Source organism: Pagrus pagrus (genome assembly GCF_965226575.1).
Source record: "Pagrus pagrus genome assembly, chromosome: 17".
NCBI lineage: Eukaryota > Metazoa > Chordata > Actinopteri > Spariformes > Sparidae > Pagrus > Pagrus pagrus.
The window spans coordinates 1,269,635-1,284,704 of record NC_140201.1 but is presented as its reverse complement, the minus strand read 5'-3'; the positions used below and the strand labels follow the sequence as shown (position 1 = coordinate 1,284,704).

Genomic DNA, 15,070 nt, shown 5'->3' with positions numbered 1-15,070 from the left:
AGGTCATTAACTTTGTAATCAGTGTTTGTACATTATTAATTCAGTAATGATCCATAAATAAAGTATAAAAAATCACTCAGTGTCCATTAAGTCCATTCAGAACATGTTCAGTTTCCTTCATCAGGCTCTGACATTATTCATGACCCAATAATCCTGATTCACTGGACACATTAACAATATTTAAAGACTTCTTTCATTTCTTGTGTTAATGTGGAAAAGTTTTCTGATCAGAAACTGAATAAAAAAATCAGCTGAAATGTTTCAGATAAAATCCTCCAGTTTCTAAATGAGGTTCAGTGAGAGTCTGCTGCCACCTGCTGGACGTCTGGGGAAGTTATTCAGGTGCTGCACAGGTATATAATTAAAAACCTACTGCAATGAAACAAGTGCTGAACTATGTTTTTTAGTTTTAGCAAATTCGTGAACTTTAAAAGTATTTAAAGTATAAATGACTCAATAATACTGAATTAAAGTTTAAGTACAGTGTGGTAGTAATTGTACTTACTGTGTAGTTAAAGAATACAACAGCGAATCCAAACATGTTTGTCTTTGAGACTTTATTCTTCAGTAGGAACCAACGAGCTTGGAGCTGATAACCACAGACAGGAAGTCAGACAATACTGAGGGACGGACAAACACATTGCTGGTTTGGATCTGCACATGACATTTGTTGACAAAGACACAAAGTTAGAAACCTACACGCCTCTGTCATGTCCCTGCTCCGAGGCCACGACAAATATGGGGCGGACACAACAGTCAACTGAGAAGTTAAAGTATTTATTATAAGATTAAGATTAAGATTAAGATTGTCTTTATTTATCCCACAACGGGGAAATTCACGTTACAACAGCTCGAGATGCAACAGTACAAGTAAGAATCAGAAAAATATGCATAGAAATATTAAATAGAAAATAAATAGAAAAACACAAGATATTTACAAAAGCAAACAAGTGAGAGTGGAAAGTGGCTGTTCATGTAGCGCTCGAGTTAAACAGTCTGATGGCTGAGGAGATAAATGATCTGCGGGAGCGCTCCTTCTAAACAGGTCCGAATAAAGCAAACATCTCAGCAGCTTCATTTGTTTTGGCTCCTCTCACCAACACACCTGTGTTTTTGCATCACAGCGCGCCGAATGAATCGTTTATCACAAAACGCTGCAACTGAACGGTTTCTCCCCCGTGTGGACGCTCGAGTGGCGTCTCAGAGTTTTACGCTGTGTGAATCTCTTACCACAAACTGAGCATTTGAAAGGTTTTTCCCCCGTATGAACTCTCATGTGTGAGATCAAACTGGAGTTTTGTGTGAATTCTAGCCCACAGAAATAGCAGCTGACGGGTTTCTCCCCTGTGTGGATTCTCGTGTGCCTCTCCAGTCCTGCTTTCCATCGGAAAGTTTTTTTACACACTGAGCAGCTGAATCGTTTCCTTCAGAATGAAGTTTCATATGATTGTTTAACGAGCCTGGCGGTGAAAGGGCAGTCATGGTCGGCCTCCTTGCAGCCCTATGAGACCGGAGATTGGCTGCGTGCAGTCTGTTCCTGATTGTCTGGGCAGAAAGCCGTCGGCCATATCGTCCTGCAAACCTCGACTGCAAATCTGTAGAAGACTGCCTACGGTTCCTCCGTGCTGACAGGGTGAGGAAACGGTCTTCTTGGGGTGTGGTCTTCTTAGGACGCCCACTTCGCGGCCTGTCTATGACATCCCCTGTCATGTGGAACTTGGCCTTCAGTTTGGAGATGGTACTAGGGCTCACTCCAAATAATGCCGCAACTTGGTTTTGCATAACACCAGCTTGAAGTTGCTCCATCACCCGGGCCCTATCCAGATCAGTCAAACGTAGCGTGCCGATTCTTGGAGCAGACACCAACTGACCACTGTAGCAGGGCCCATGCTCACAGGAGGAACACTGAGAAGTGTTTTTACACACTGAGCAGCTGAATCGTTCTCCTTCAGAATGAAGTTTCATATGATCGTTTAAGGAGTTCCTCCGGGGGTATCTTTTACCACACACTGTGCAACTAAAAGGTTTCCCTCCAACATTACATTTCATGTCACTTACAGGTTCTTCATTGTTTTGCAGACCCTTTAAACCGGACCGAGGTTCCCTGGTGTCCTCCCAGTCACAACTGTCATCAGTCTCAGGTTCAGAGGAGTGTGACGTCTTGTCATCATCAGCTGGTTGTAAACGAGTATTTAGATTAAAGTTCCTGGCTGGTTCTGGTCCTCCAAAGTCCTCTTCATCAGCTTCTGTTTTCAAATACTCTACATCTCTGAATGCTTCAGTTTTGATTAGGTGAAGCTGTGAGGGCTGAGGTTTCTCTTCATCATCTTCTTCACTCTTCACAGGACTGAAGGTGAACTTGGTGTTATCAGCCTCCTCCAGCCCTCCAAGCTGCTCTCCCTCCTGACTGGTCCAGAGTTCCTCCTGTTCCTCTTTAATGTGGGGCAGCTCTGGTGGGTCCTCCTGGTCCAGACTGGAGCTCCACTCCACCTCTTCTTTAATCACCAACAGCTGCTGGACGTCTGTGGAGAACAAAGAAATACATACATCAGTGTTTCACCTATTATCGAGCAGCGACATCAGGACTGACCCACTGCTGATTTCATGTCCAGGTTTGATTCACACACTTCTGGGTCAAGTACATAAACAAGAATCTCTGCACTCACCTGATAATGTCAGCAAAATAATGATAACAACAATACATTACTACATATAAAATCTATGTCGTGGAACATTAACCATTGTGGCATATTACGTATCATGTTCACTGTGCATTGAGATACTTTCTGACACCTGGTAGTTTTACTGTTTTACTTCTGGCTTGTTGATCCAGCAAAAAGCCTTTGGGCATCGATATACCAACTGATTCAGCAGTAAAAGTCTTCAGGTATTATACCGGATAAATTTGGGTATACATCTATTTGACTGATTCATTTTTCTTTATTAGCAGCTTATTCCTGTCATTCAGAGTACAGTGAACATGATGCATAATATGCCGCAATGGTTAATGTTCTGCGACGTAGATTTGATATGTAGTAATGTATTATTGTGCTCTCATAATAAAGAAAACCTGTCAGTTAGTATTGTTTGGTTGGTTGGCTCAAAGTTTCTGCCATCGATTAGTCAGACTGGCTACAGTGACTGGGCTAACAATTAGCTTTGAGTAGTTTAAAGGCAGAAATGTAGACACATTACTTTGCTTTGATATCACAACAATCCCACGTGTCCCTACTGTGTAATGCCTACATCCCACCAACACAACATCCAACAGAAATGCACACATTCCTTTATTTACGGCAATGTGTTAAGGTAGTGTTGTCAATAAAGACTTAAAAAAATTATACATATACGGCAGTACTTGTAAAACCAGCCCAGTGGCATTATATCTGCATATTCATCAGGGGGCGGTGCAGATCCAACAGTCTTTCAATGGCAAAACAGTCTCAAGCGGCACATACCGTCGTGTGTCGGTGGATACAGCGGTATGCCACTCCCAGGACCGGCATATGCCGCTGAGCAGCAATTAACATGCCGTCGGCCACTTTTCCGTCTCGGCGCTGCTGGAGTCCAGTTTAGCAGTTTTAATGTCTGTAAAGTTCAGATTATTAAAGTGAGTTTAACATTAAACACATACAAACCTGCGTCCTGTAGCTTGTGTTCCTCCTCGTTGTCCGTCATCTTCCTTCAACCAGCTCAGTTTCCTCTCAGCAGCCGCAGTCAGTCAGACTAACTTTGGACGAGCTGCTACATTAGATCACTGTCGCGTCCGTCTGTTTGCCAGCTAACAAGCTAAGTTAGCTTCATTAGCTTCGTAGGACACCAACAGATAATCCAGATGTTTACAACTGTTATTTATAACCGTCTGTTCTTCGGGTTTATCTGGACATTTGGACATTTCTGGTCTGTGAAAAACATAGTTTGTTCTCCACTGAAGCTAACGGTACTGTTAACGCTTTGTGGTCCAGTTCTGTATCCGCCCATTTCCAGCTAGAAAGCTACGCTAACTGCCTTTAGCATTATGAGCTAACAGGAGATACGTCTGGGGGGAAGTTTCCAGCCAAACAAGTGTATCTGTACACACAGGCTCTGCTGCTTCACTCTGTTTTATGGTAACGGTGGTGAAAGGTAACAGAAAGGGTTAGCATGTTAGCCGCGGTAGCTACAATCGCTTCCGGTGTCACTTCTTCTTCTTTTGTTTTTGTTATAGCGGGCTGTAAGTCATAAGATGTATACCGCCACCTGCTGTACTGGAGAATGTAGTATGAGCTACTGTCCGAGGACTGCTTTACATCAGAGGGTAAATAAAGTTATAATTAAATGAAAGTATTAATAATAATTAAAGAGAAACAAGTCAAACAAAATAAAAAAAATACCATCATCTAATCCAAACTCCTGCTGAGAATTAACTCGTCTATTATGGAAAAAAGCACCTTACAAATGTATGAAATGATCAGTTTCCCCAAAGGCTAAATAAACTAATTTTAAACATTCATAAGATTTATCCAGTGGTTGAGGTTTTTTTCTTCTTTTTTTTTGTAAGGTTCTTGTTTGAAGTGGACCCCTTTCTGTACACCTTTTTTCACATAAGTCCCTATTTAATTTTATATTATTTTGACCTTATCTTCATCTAATTATTGTTTAGTCAGTTTTGTACTAACTGTATATCCTCCCCATGATATTGTATGTTGTGTATTGTATTCTTGTTCTGTTGGTTTTTTATTGAACAATTGAGAAGAAGAAGTTTAAATAAAAATGATTTATGGTTCTTATTTTTGGATCTTTGATATTGTTGCTCCATCTTTGTATTTTAGTTTTTAAAGCTAATACAATACAAGCTTAATTCTATATGTATATATATTTTTTGCATAAATCCCCCCTATCTTAGTTTTATTTTATTTAACCTTTTCTTCAGCAAAGTTGATAAGTGTCTAATCTATATTGCATTAATTGTATATTGTTGATGTTGAAACGCGCAGAAAGTTCGGACTATAAGATTTTGTCACTCGTTATTATTCTGCATCTTTCTTGTATTTTGTAGATAATCGCACTGTGAGTTGTAAACTGAGCCGCCTGTTTTATCAGCCTGTATCTGTTCACTTTTTGGCAGCGGTGGAAGAAGGAATCAGATGTCAGTGACGGTGTTACAAGAAAAAGTCCCGTGATTAAAGTTTAAAAATGGGTAAAAGTTTCTAAATGAAGTTCAGTGAGTCTGCTGCCACCTGCTGGACGTCTGGGGAAGTTATTCAGGTGCTACACAGGTATTAACATAGTTAAATAAATGTTGTGGAGTAAAATGTACAATAAACATGACAATACTGAATTAAAGTTTTAGTACAGTGTGGTAGTAATTGCACTTACTGTGTAGTTAAAGAATACAGCAGCGAATTCAATCTTGTTTGACTTTGAGACTTTATTCTTCAGTAGGAACCAACGGGCTTGGAGCTGACAACCACAGACAGGAAGTCAGACAATACTGAGGGACGGACAAACACATTGCTGGTTTGGATCTGCATATGAGATTTGTTGACAAAGACACAAAGTTAGAAACCTACACGCCTCATCTTCTGCTCAATGTTGAGAAATGTGTGGACAGGTTGTGCTACGTCTAAGTGAAATGTTTACAGCGTTTCTATTATTAAATAAACTGCAGCAGGAGTGTTTTTACTCCGTACACACTGCCTAACACGTCATGTTTTCACTCTTGACTGAAGCCGAAAGATAAACCTGCTTTCAATTAAACAATAAAAACCTTTAAGATTTTTTTAAGGACACGTTTTATCCCTTCCTAACAATATTACAAGAGACGGGAGTAATCAAGCAGCGATCTGCCTCAGCTACAGTTGTGTTTTCACGGCATGTTTCCCTCCTGAGCTGGAGCAGAAGGATTGGGCTGCTCTGATACCAGCATCAGAAGTTCCTCCCATACCGGTGGGTAGTTAGTTCTGTGTTAATGCACTGATCTGATAAAATGGAATTTATTAACAAAACTATTTTTTACTGCACAAGTAGCCCAAATCCATGAACAGCAAGAGACTTCAAGCACTCTTCAGCAAACTGACATTTGTTATTTGTGTTCTGGTTTTGTATAAGTGCATGTTTTATGAAAGGATTTAACCTGAGCCAGATCATACAACAATGATAATAATCACATCACAATTTTTTAAAAAGCACAGGAATCAGATCAGGACTCAGTATTGGCGGAAGAGCAAGTGCAGGTATCAGATTCAGTATCAGGAAGGAAAAAAACAGTATTTGAACATCTCTAGCTGTCACTCTGAGGCAATTTAAATACATTTTAAGTTTCAAAAGCTGCAGCGAAAAACGATGAAGTGATGTAGACATTAATAAAATCAGAATTAAAATGACAACTTATTTTAGAGGCTGTATCACAGTTTAGTGTGTCACAGTTCAGGTCCTTATTGCTTCAACCCTACTGATAAAAAAAAGTGTCTCAATCATCTCAGCAGCTTCATTTTTTTTGGCTGCTCTCACCAACACACTTGTGTTTTTGCATCACAGCCAGCTGAGTGAATCTTTTATCACAAACGCTGCAACTGAACGGTCTCTCCCCCGTGTGCACGGCCGAGTGTCGTCTCAGATTTTCCGGCCGTGCAAATGTTTTACCACAAACTGAACACGTGAACGGTTTCTCCCCCGTGTGGACGCTCGAATGTCGTCTCAGAGTTTCACGCTGTGCGAATCTCTTCCCACAAACTGAACAGCTGAACGGTTTGTCTCCAGAATGCGATCTCATGTGTTTGGACAAATTACATGAGACACGGAATCGTGCTTTACAAACTGAGCATTTGAAAGGTTTTTCTCCTGTATGAACTCTCATGTGTGAGATCAAACTGGAGTTTTGTGCGAATTCTAGCCCACAGAAATAGCAGCTGAAGGGTTTCTCCCCTGTGTGGATTCTCATGTGCCTCTCCAGTCCTGCTTTCCATTGAAAAGTTTTTTTACACACTGAGCAGCTGAATCGTTTTCCTTCGGAATGAAGTTTCATATGATCGTTTAAGGAGTTCCTCCGGGGGTATCTTTTACCACAAACCGTGCAACTAAAAGGTTTCCCTCCAACATTACATTTCATGTCACTTACAGGTTCTTCATTGTTTTGCAGACCCTTTAAACCGGACCGAGGTTCCCTGGTGTCCTCCCAGTCCCAACTGTCATCAGTCTCAGGTTCAGAGGAGTGTGACGTCTTGTCATCATCAGCTGGTTGTAAATGACTATCTGGATCTGAGTCTTTGGCTGGTTCTGGTCCTCCACAGTCTTCTGCATCAGCTTCTGTTTTCAAATGCTCTATATCTCTGATCTCTTCAGTTTTGATTTGATGAAGCTGTGAGGGCTGAGGTTTCTCTTCATCTTCTTCTTCACTCTTCACAGGGACAGGAGTGAAGGTGAACTTGGTGATATCAGCCTCCTCCAGCCCTCCAATCTGCTCTCCCTCCTGACTGGTCCAGAGTTCCTCCTGTTCCTCTTTAATGTGGGGCTGCTCTGGTGGGTCCTCCTGGTCCAGACTGGAGCTCCACTCTACCTCTTCTTTAATCACCAACAGCTGCTGGACGTCTGTGGAGAAGAGAGAAATACATACATCAGTGTTTCACCTATTTACATCGAGCAGCGACATCAGGACTGACCCACTGCTGATTTTAAGTCCTGGGACAATATTTTAACAGCTTGTTTATTCACTTATGGAAACAGTTTGTATTATTACCTTATTAATATTTTAAATATAAATAAATTCTGAGTTTAAATTTCTTCAGTGAATGAGAGATTATTTCTCTCCAGAGTTTTAATCAGTTGTCTGAATCTTTGCAATCAGTTCTGACTTTATGTTCTCTGTAATGATCTTTACAACAAACCAGTAACTCAAGAATAATGTCATGAGTAGTTTAACTAATTACTTTTGAAATGGAGTCAATACATAAAGTATTATTAATAGTTATATTGCATTTTCTTGAGTAACAGCACTACTTCTACAAACTGTAATGATAACGAGCTTTGTTGGCTAAGTATGTGTACACAAACAAGCAATCTGACTCCAGTTAAGTTTGCTGAATATCACTAATATTACTATTATTACTGTTGCTAAGCGAGAATACAAATGTCACGTCAAACAGTCCAGTTTAGCAGTTTTAATGTCTGTAAAGTTCAGATTATTAAAGTGAGTTTAACATTAAACACATACAAACCTGCGTCCTGTAGTTTGTGTTCCTCCTCGTTGTCCGTCATCTTCCTTCAAACAGCTCAGTTTCCTCTCAGCAGCCGCAGTCAGTCAGACTAACTTTGGACGAGCTGCTACATTAGATCACTGTCGCGTCCGTCTGTTTGCCAGCTAACAAGCTAAGTTAGCTTCATTAGCTTCGTAGGACACCAACAGATAATCCAGATCTTAAACCCGTCTATTCTTCGGGTTTATTTGGACATTTCTGGTCGGTGAAAAACATAGTTTGTTCTCCACTGAAGCTAACGGTGCTGTTAGCGCTTTGTGGTCCAGTTCTGCATCCGTCCATTTCCATCTAGAAAGCTACGCTAACTGCCTTTAGCATTATGAGCTAACAGGAGATGCGTCTGGGGGGAAGTTTCACATGAAGTCCAGCCAAACAAGTGTGTCTGTACACACAGGCTCTGCTGCTTCACTCTGTTTTGTGGTACCGGTGGTGAAAGGTAAAAGAAAGAGTTAGCATGTTAGCCGCGGTAGCTAAAATCGCTTCCGGTGCCACGTCTTCTTCTTCTTCTTCTTTCGTAAGGCAGACTGGACACAGCTATGGTGTATTGCTGCCCCCACTGTTTGTTATTAAGACCTACATCAAATCCTTTTGTACAATCCTGTTTTATGAAGATAGTCCACCAGTTTCTTTCTTTAAACCCAAGAATCCAAATTTTGAAGCGTGCGCAGCTTGAAAACAGTTTCCCCATCTGCCCCAAGTTTCCTGAAGAGAGTCCTTCTTTGACTGGAGTATATTTTGCAGTGAAGTAGTACATGTTTTACTGTCTCGCTATCTCCACACTCACATTTGCCATCAGAATGCTTCCGATCAGAGCCTCCGGTGTCACTTCTTCTTCTTTTGTTTTTTATAGCGGGATGTAACAGTTATCCATAAGATGTATACCGCCACCTGCTGTACTGGAGAATGTAGTATGAGCTACTGTCCAAGGACTGCTTTACATCAGAGGGTAAATAAAGTTATAATTAAATGAAAGTATTAATAATAATAAAAGAGAAACAAATCAAACAAGAGGGGGAAAAAAATCATCTAATCCAAACTCCTGCTGAGAATGAACTATTATGGAAAAAAGCATCTTCCAAATGTATGAAAAGGTCAGTTTCCTCAAAGATTGACTGAACTAATTTTAAAATTATTCATGAGATTTATCAAGTGGCTGAGTTTTTTTTTTTTAAAAATTTTATTTTAAAGTTCAAATTTGAAGTGGACCCTTTTACCCTTTCTCTAATGAGACTGAAGGAACATATATATATATATTATATTTTATTTAGTTTTGTACTAACTGTATGTCCTCCAAGAAATATCGTATGTTTTGTATCTTCTTCTTCTGTTGATTTTTTTATTGAACAACTGAGAAGAAGAAGAAGAAGAAGAAGAAGAAGAAGAAAAGCTAAAATTAGCATAGCATAGCTTGGTAGCAGGAACAATAATGAGCAAATAAAATGTAAAGCAGTAGACGGATCGAACCAGCAGGAGGCGGTGATGCTACATGAAGGAAGCGAAACGCTGTTAAACACCAAAGAAGAAGAAGAGGCCAACAGGAAGTAGTCCGAGACGGAACTCGGTCGCACAGAGCTGGTCGGAGAAGTTCGGACAGAGAACAAACTGTATTTTACGGACCTTGAATCTCAGAATAGACTCTGAGCTGTTAACTTTATTTTAACAGCTGAATTATCTGCTGCTGTCCTTCGGAGCTAATGAAGCTAACTTAGCTCGTTAGCTGGACATAGACGGAGCCGAACGGACTGTAAACACAGCGCACATCAGAGTGAGCAGACAGTTTTTAACGGAGTGTTTCTGGAGGAAAAGTTCGTGTGAGTCAGTAAAAATGTCTAAAGTCCAAACGCTGAGAGTTTTTGTGAAGCAGCGACTGACTGCGGCTGCTGAAGAGATATTTGAGCTGTTTGAAAGAACGATAGCAGAGTACGAGGAGGAACTGTGTCGACAACGGAAACTACTGGACGCTGTTTTCAAGCCTCAGGTCCAGTTACACAGAGCAGGTTGGTTCTGTTTACTTCTTCTCACTTCACACTGAAACCAGCTGCGACTGAAACACTTGAACGTGTTTATTCTCATATTCACAACAGATACAGTGAAGCTGGAGCTCTCGGTTCCACCAACACTGCTCAGACAACTTGTATGAAAAGAACAGAAGTGAAAATGAGAGTTAATACATAATGTCAGGACATCAGTAGTGTAGTATACATTAAAACATGTGTAATACTGTGGTAGTAGTATTACATATAATGTGTGTGTGTTATTAACATTAACACAGCCTCTGCTCCTGGAGGTCTGTCCAGTGGACACACTGGTAAACCAAACTCCATTCAAAAAACAGCTGTTTTAAGGTCAGGCCTGATTTTTCACAGTAAAATCTGTAGTTACAACTTTACAAAGCGTCTTTTTTGATTGGGCAGGTGTACAGTGGTGATAAAGTGACTGAAGTGTAAAGAGGGTAAAACTCACCACAGTCATCCTGAACTATGATGCAGACAGACAAATCACACTGTAATATTTAAACAGCTTGCAAACAAGCAGTAACACAAACAGTATTCATACAGCACATAGATGTAAAAGTAGTCTGAAGGTCAAGTGACATCCATGTGTGAGTTCAGTGAGAGGAAAGTATCAAAGTCAGTAAATAAACAGAATAAACAGTCTTATTCTGCATGAACGCTGGTAAAATCTTGCATCAGGACGCACTGCACTCAACTAACGTGTTGCACACCGTGCAAATGTCTCCACACATTTTTAGAAAGAAGCAGTGCTGCTGGTTGAAATGTTAACAGGAAATCTTTCTTCTCCACAGACGTCCAGCAGCTGTCAGAGAGTGAAGAAGAGGATCCTCCTGAGCAGCAGGAGAGGAGCTCCAGTCTGGACCAGGAGGACCCACCAGAGCTGCCACATATTAAAGAGGAACAGGAGGAACTCTGGACCAGTCAGGAGGGAGAGCAGCTTGGAGGGCTGGAGGAGGCTGATAACACCAAGTTCACCTTCAGTCCCGTGAAGAGTGAAGAAGATGATGAAGAGGAACAGACGGAGACAGAAGCTGATGAAGAGGACTGTGGAGGACCAGAACCAGACAGGACCTCAGATCCAGATAGATATTTACAAGCAGCTTCTGATAGCGGGATGTCACACTCCTCTGAACCTGAGACTGATGACAATGCCTCTGAACCTGAGACTGATGACAGTGCCTCTGAACCTGAGACTGATGACAGCAGTGACTGGGAGGAGACTAGGAAGCCTCAGGTCCATTCAGAGGAACGAGGTTCCAGCTGCTCAGTTTGTAAAAAAACTTTTTCAAGAAGATCTCATGTTGCGATGCACATGAGAACCCACACAGGGGAGAAACGGTTCAGTTGCTCAGTTTGTGGTAAAAGATTTTCACAAAAGGGACATCTGAAAAAACACTCGGTCATCCACACAGGGGAGAAACCGTTCAGTTGTTCTGTCTGTGGTAGAAGATTTTCACGAAGGGATTATCTGAAACAACACTCGGTCGTCCATACAAGGGAGAAACCGTTCAGTTGTTCTGTCTGTGGTAAGACATTCACACAAAAGTCGTCTTTGACTAAACACTTGAGACTTCATGCAGGAGAAAAACCTTACACATGCTCAGTTTGTCAGTCAAGTTTCAGTCTCAGACAGAGGTTGATCGTACACATGAGAATGCACAGAGCTCCTGTGCTGACGACGTAAACACCAGCACTTTTTGGTCACTACATGCCCCTTACCAAGCTAACTGGCTAAGTTAGCTGTTTCTATGATGATAAGCTGCTGCCTGTTTGTTTGAAGTATTCAGCAGCTTCAACATCTGGACAGTTCTGACATACTGCACCTTTTAAAGTTGATGATTGTCACACTACGTGTGTTTGTTCATCGATGTTATCGAACTGTAACGTAGTTTAAAGAATATTTCAAGTTTATATAAAGTTTCATGTCTGTCAGGACATTTTGTGAAATTATAATAAAGTGTTTGTTCAACCAAAAAAAACCTGTTCTCATTTTTTAAGAGTCGTTGTAACTGATAATTATAATTGTGTTTAATATCGTGATTCTGTGAAACTGATATTTTCTGAGACTTTAATCGTACCTTGAAAATCTCACTGTTGCAACCCGACTATGGATATTGATGAATGTAAAAACACTCGGCTGATTTTCTATACCAAAGGTCAAAGGTTATCTTCACTGTGACATCATATTTTTCCTGCAACAACATTATTCCGGGCAATTTTTAACTTTGGACCAGAAGGGAAGTGTGTGAACTGCAAACCTCCAAGGAACCCAAGAAAGAAGGACGGGTCATTACGTCATTACGTTTAAAATGTAAAGCAGTAGACGGATGGAACCAGCAGGAGGCAGTGATGCTACATGAAGGAACCTAAACGCTGCTAAACACCAAAGAAGAAGACGCCGCCAACAGGAAGTAGTCGGAGATGGAACTCGGTCGCACAGAGCTGGTCGGAGAAGTTTGGACAGAACAAACTGTATTTTACGGACCATGAATCTCAGAATAGACTCTGAGCTGTTAACTTTATTTTAACAGCTGAATTATCTGCTGCTGTCCTTCGGAGCTAATGAAGCTAACTTAGCTCGTTAACCGGAAATAGACGGAGCCGACGGACCGTAAACACAGCGCACATCAGAGTGAGCAGGCAGTTTTTAACGGAGTGTTTCTGGAGGAAAAGTTCGTGTGAGTCAGTAAAAATGTCTAAAGTCCAAACGCTGAGAGTTTTTGTGAAGCAGCGACTGACTGCGGCTGCTGAAGAGATATTTGAGCTGTTTGAAAGAACGATAGCAGAGTACGAGGAGGAACTGAGTCGACAACGGAAACTACTGGACGCTGTTTTCAAGCCTCAGGTCCAGTTACACAGAGCAGGTTGGTTCTGTTTACTTCTTCTCACTTCACACTGAAACCAGCTGCGACTGAAACACTTGAACGTGTTTATTCTCATATTCACAACAGATACAGTGAAGCTGGAGCTCTCGGTTCCACCAACACTGCTCAGACAACTTGTATGAAAAGACCAGAAGTGAAAATGAGAGTTAATACATAATGTCAGGACATCAGTAGTGTAGCATACATAAAAACATGTGTAATACTGTGGTAGTAGTATTACATATAATGTATGTGTGTTATTAACATTAACACAGCCTCTGCTCCTGGAGGTCTGTCCAGTGGACACACTGGTAAACCAAACTCCATTCAAAAAACAGCTGTTTTAAGGTCAGGCCTTATCTTTCACAGTAAAATTTGTAGTTGCAACTTAACAAAGACTCTTTTTTGATTGGGCAGGTGTACAGTGGTGATAAAGTGACTGAAGTGTAAAGAGGGTAAAACTCACCACAGTCATCCTGAACTATGATGCAGACAGACAAATTACACTGTAAAATTTAAACAGCTTGCAAACAAGCAGTAACACAAACAGTATTTATACAGCACATGGATGTAAAAGTAGTCTGAAGGTCAAGTGACATCCATGTGTGAGTTCAGTGAGAGGAAAGTATCAAAGTCAGTAAATAAACAGAATAAACAGTCTTATTCTGCATGAACGCTGGTAAAATCTTGCATCAGGACGCACTGCACTCAGCTAACGTGTTGCACACCGTGCAAATGTCTCCACACATTTTTAGAAAGAAGCGGTGCAGCTGGTTGAAATGTTAACAGGAAATCTTTCTTCTCCACAGACGTCCAGCAGCTGTGGGAGAGTGAAGAAGAGGATCCTCCTGAGCAGCAGGAGAGGAGCTCCAGTCTGGACCAGGAGGACCCACCAGAGCTACCACATATTAAAGAGGAACAGGAGGAACTCTGGACCAGTCAGGAGGGAGAGCAGCTTGGAGGGCTGGAGGAGGCTGATAACACCAAGTTCACCTTCAGTCCTGTGAAGAGTGATGAAGATGATGAAGAGGAACCTCAGTCCTCACAACTTCATCAAAGACAAAGTGAACAGATGGAGACAGAAGCTGATGGAGAGGACTGTGGAGGACCAGAACCAGACAGATATTTACAATCAGTTACTGATGGTGGGATGTCACACTCCTCTGAAGCCAAGATTGATGACAACGCCTCTGAACCTGAGACTGATGACAGCAGTGACTGGGAGGAGACTAGGAAGCCTCAGGTCCATTCAGAGGAACGAGGTTCCAGCTGCTCAGTTTGTAAAAAAACTTTTTCAAGCAGAGCTCATGTTGTGAAGCACATGAGAACCCACACGAGGGAGAAACCGTTCAGTTGCTCAGTTTGTGGTAAAAGATTTTCACGAAGGGCTCATCTGAAACAACACTTGGTCGTCCACACAGGGGAGAAACCGTTCAGTTGTTCTGTCTGTGGTAAGAAATTCACACAAAAGTCGGCTTTGACTGTGCACTTTAGACTTCATACAGGAGAAAAACCTTACACATGCCAGGTTTGTCAGTCAAGTTTCAGTCTCAGACAGAGGTTGACCACACACATGAAAATCCACAGAGCTCCTGTGCTGACGACATAAACACCAGCACTCTTTGGTCACTACATGCCCCTTACCAAGCTAACTGGCTAACAGCAGCTACAGTTAGTGGTTACTATGATGATAAGCTGCTGCCTGTTTGTTTGAAGTATTCAGTAGCTTCAACATCTGGACAGTTCTTACATACTGCACATTTTAAAGTTGACGATTATCCCACTACGTGTGTTTGTTCATCGATGTTATCGAACTGTAACGTAGTTTAAAGAATATTTCAAGTTTATATAAAGTTTCATGTCTGTCAGGACATTTTGTGAAATTATAATAAAGTGTTTGTTCAACCAAAAAAACCCTGTTCTCATTTTTTAAGAGTCGTTGTAACTGATAATTATA

At 41.2% G+C, this 15,070-nt stretch overlaps 4 protein-coding genes across 7 annotated transcripts; 2 read left to right on the top strand and 2 right to left on the bottom strand.

The window, feature by feature from the left end:
• Positions 1-538: 538 nt before the first annotated feature.
• LOC311272874 (uncharacterized protein) lies at positions 539-4,309 on the bottom strand. Of its 3 annotated transcripts, none has more exons than XM_084379601.1 (3): positions 3,639-4,309; positions 3,459-3,560; positions 539-2,522 (listed from the first exon to the last, which is right to left on the bottom strand). In XM_084379601.1, exons 1-3 carry the CDS (start codon positions 3,676-3,678, stop codon positions 1,309-1,311), a joined length of 1,356 nt encoding a protein of 451 aa, XP_084235727.1. In that variant the 5' UTR covers positions 3,679-4,309; the 3' UTR covers positions 539-1,308. The 3 variants fall into 3 exon arrangements, with proteins under 3 accessions (XP_084235727.1, XP_084235728.1, XP_084235729.1); XM_084379602.1 differs by having other exon boundaries at positions 3,459-3,557; positions 3,639-4,308; XM_084379603.1 differs by lacking the exon at positions 3,459-3,560 and having other exon boundaries at positions 3,639-4,304.
• Positions 4,310-5,390: 1,081 nt separating this feature from the next.
• On the bottom strand, positions 5,391-9,218 carry LOC311272875 (uncharacterized protein). 2 transcript variants are annotated; one of them, XM_084379605.1, is made up of 3 exons: positions 8,196-9,218; positions 7,100-7,569; positions 5,391-5,507 (listed from the first exon to the last, which is right to left on the bottom strand). In XM_084379605.1, the coding sequence occupies exons 1-3, from the start codon at positions 8,233-8,235 to the stop codon at positions 5,418-5,420; spliced, it is 600 nt and encodes a 199-aa protein (XP_084235731.1). In that variant the 5' UTR covers positions 8,236-9,218; the 3' UTR covers positions 5,391-5,417. The 2 variants fall into 2 exon arrangements, with proteins under 2 accessions (XP_084235731.1, XP_084235730.1); XM_084379604.1 differs by having other exon boundaries at positions 5,391-7,569; positions 8,196-9,208.
• Positions 9,219-9,625: 407 nt separating this feature from the next.
• Positions 9,626-12,221, top strand: LOC311272408 (uncharacterized protein). Its single transcript, XM_084378795.1, has 2 exons — positions 9,626-10,231; positions 11,041-12,221. Exons 1-2 carry the CDS (start codon positions 10,060-10,062, stop codon positions 11,931-11,933), a joined length of 1,065 nt encoding a protein of 354 aa, XP_084234921.1. The 5' UTR covers positions 9,626-10,059; the 3' UTR covers positions 11,934-12,221.
• A 448-nt stretch (positions 12,222-12,669) lies between these two features.
• On the top strand, positions 12,670-15,020 carry LOC311272566 (uncharacterized protein). The gene is made up of 2 exons (XM_084379081.1): positions 12,670-13,113; positions 13,923-15,020. Exons 1-2 carry the CDS (start codon positions 12,942-12,944, stop codon positions 14,720-14,722), a joined length of 972 nt encoding a protein of 323 aa, XP_084235207.1. The 5' UTR covers positions 12,670-12,941; the 3' UTR covers positions 14,723-15,020.
• Positions 15,021-15,070: the final 50 nt, after the last annotated feature.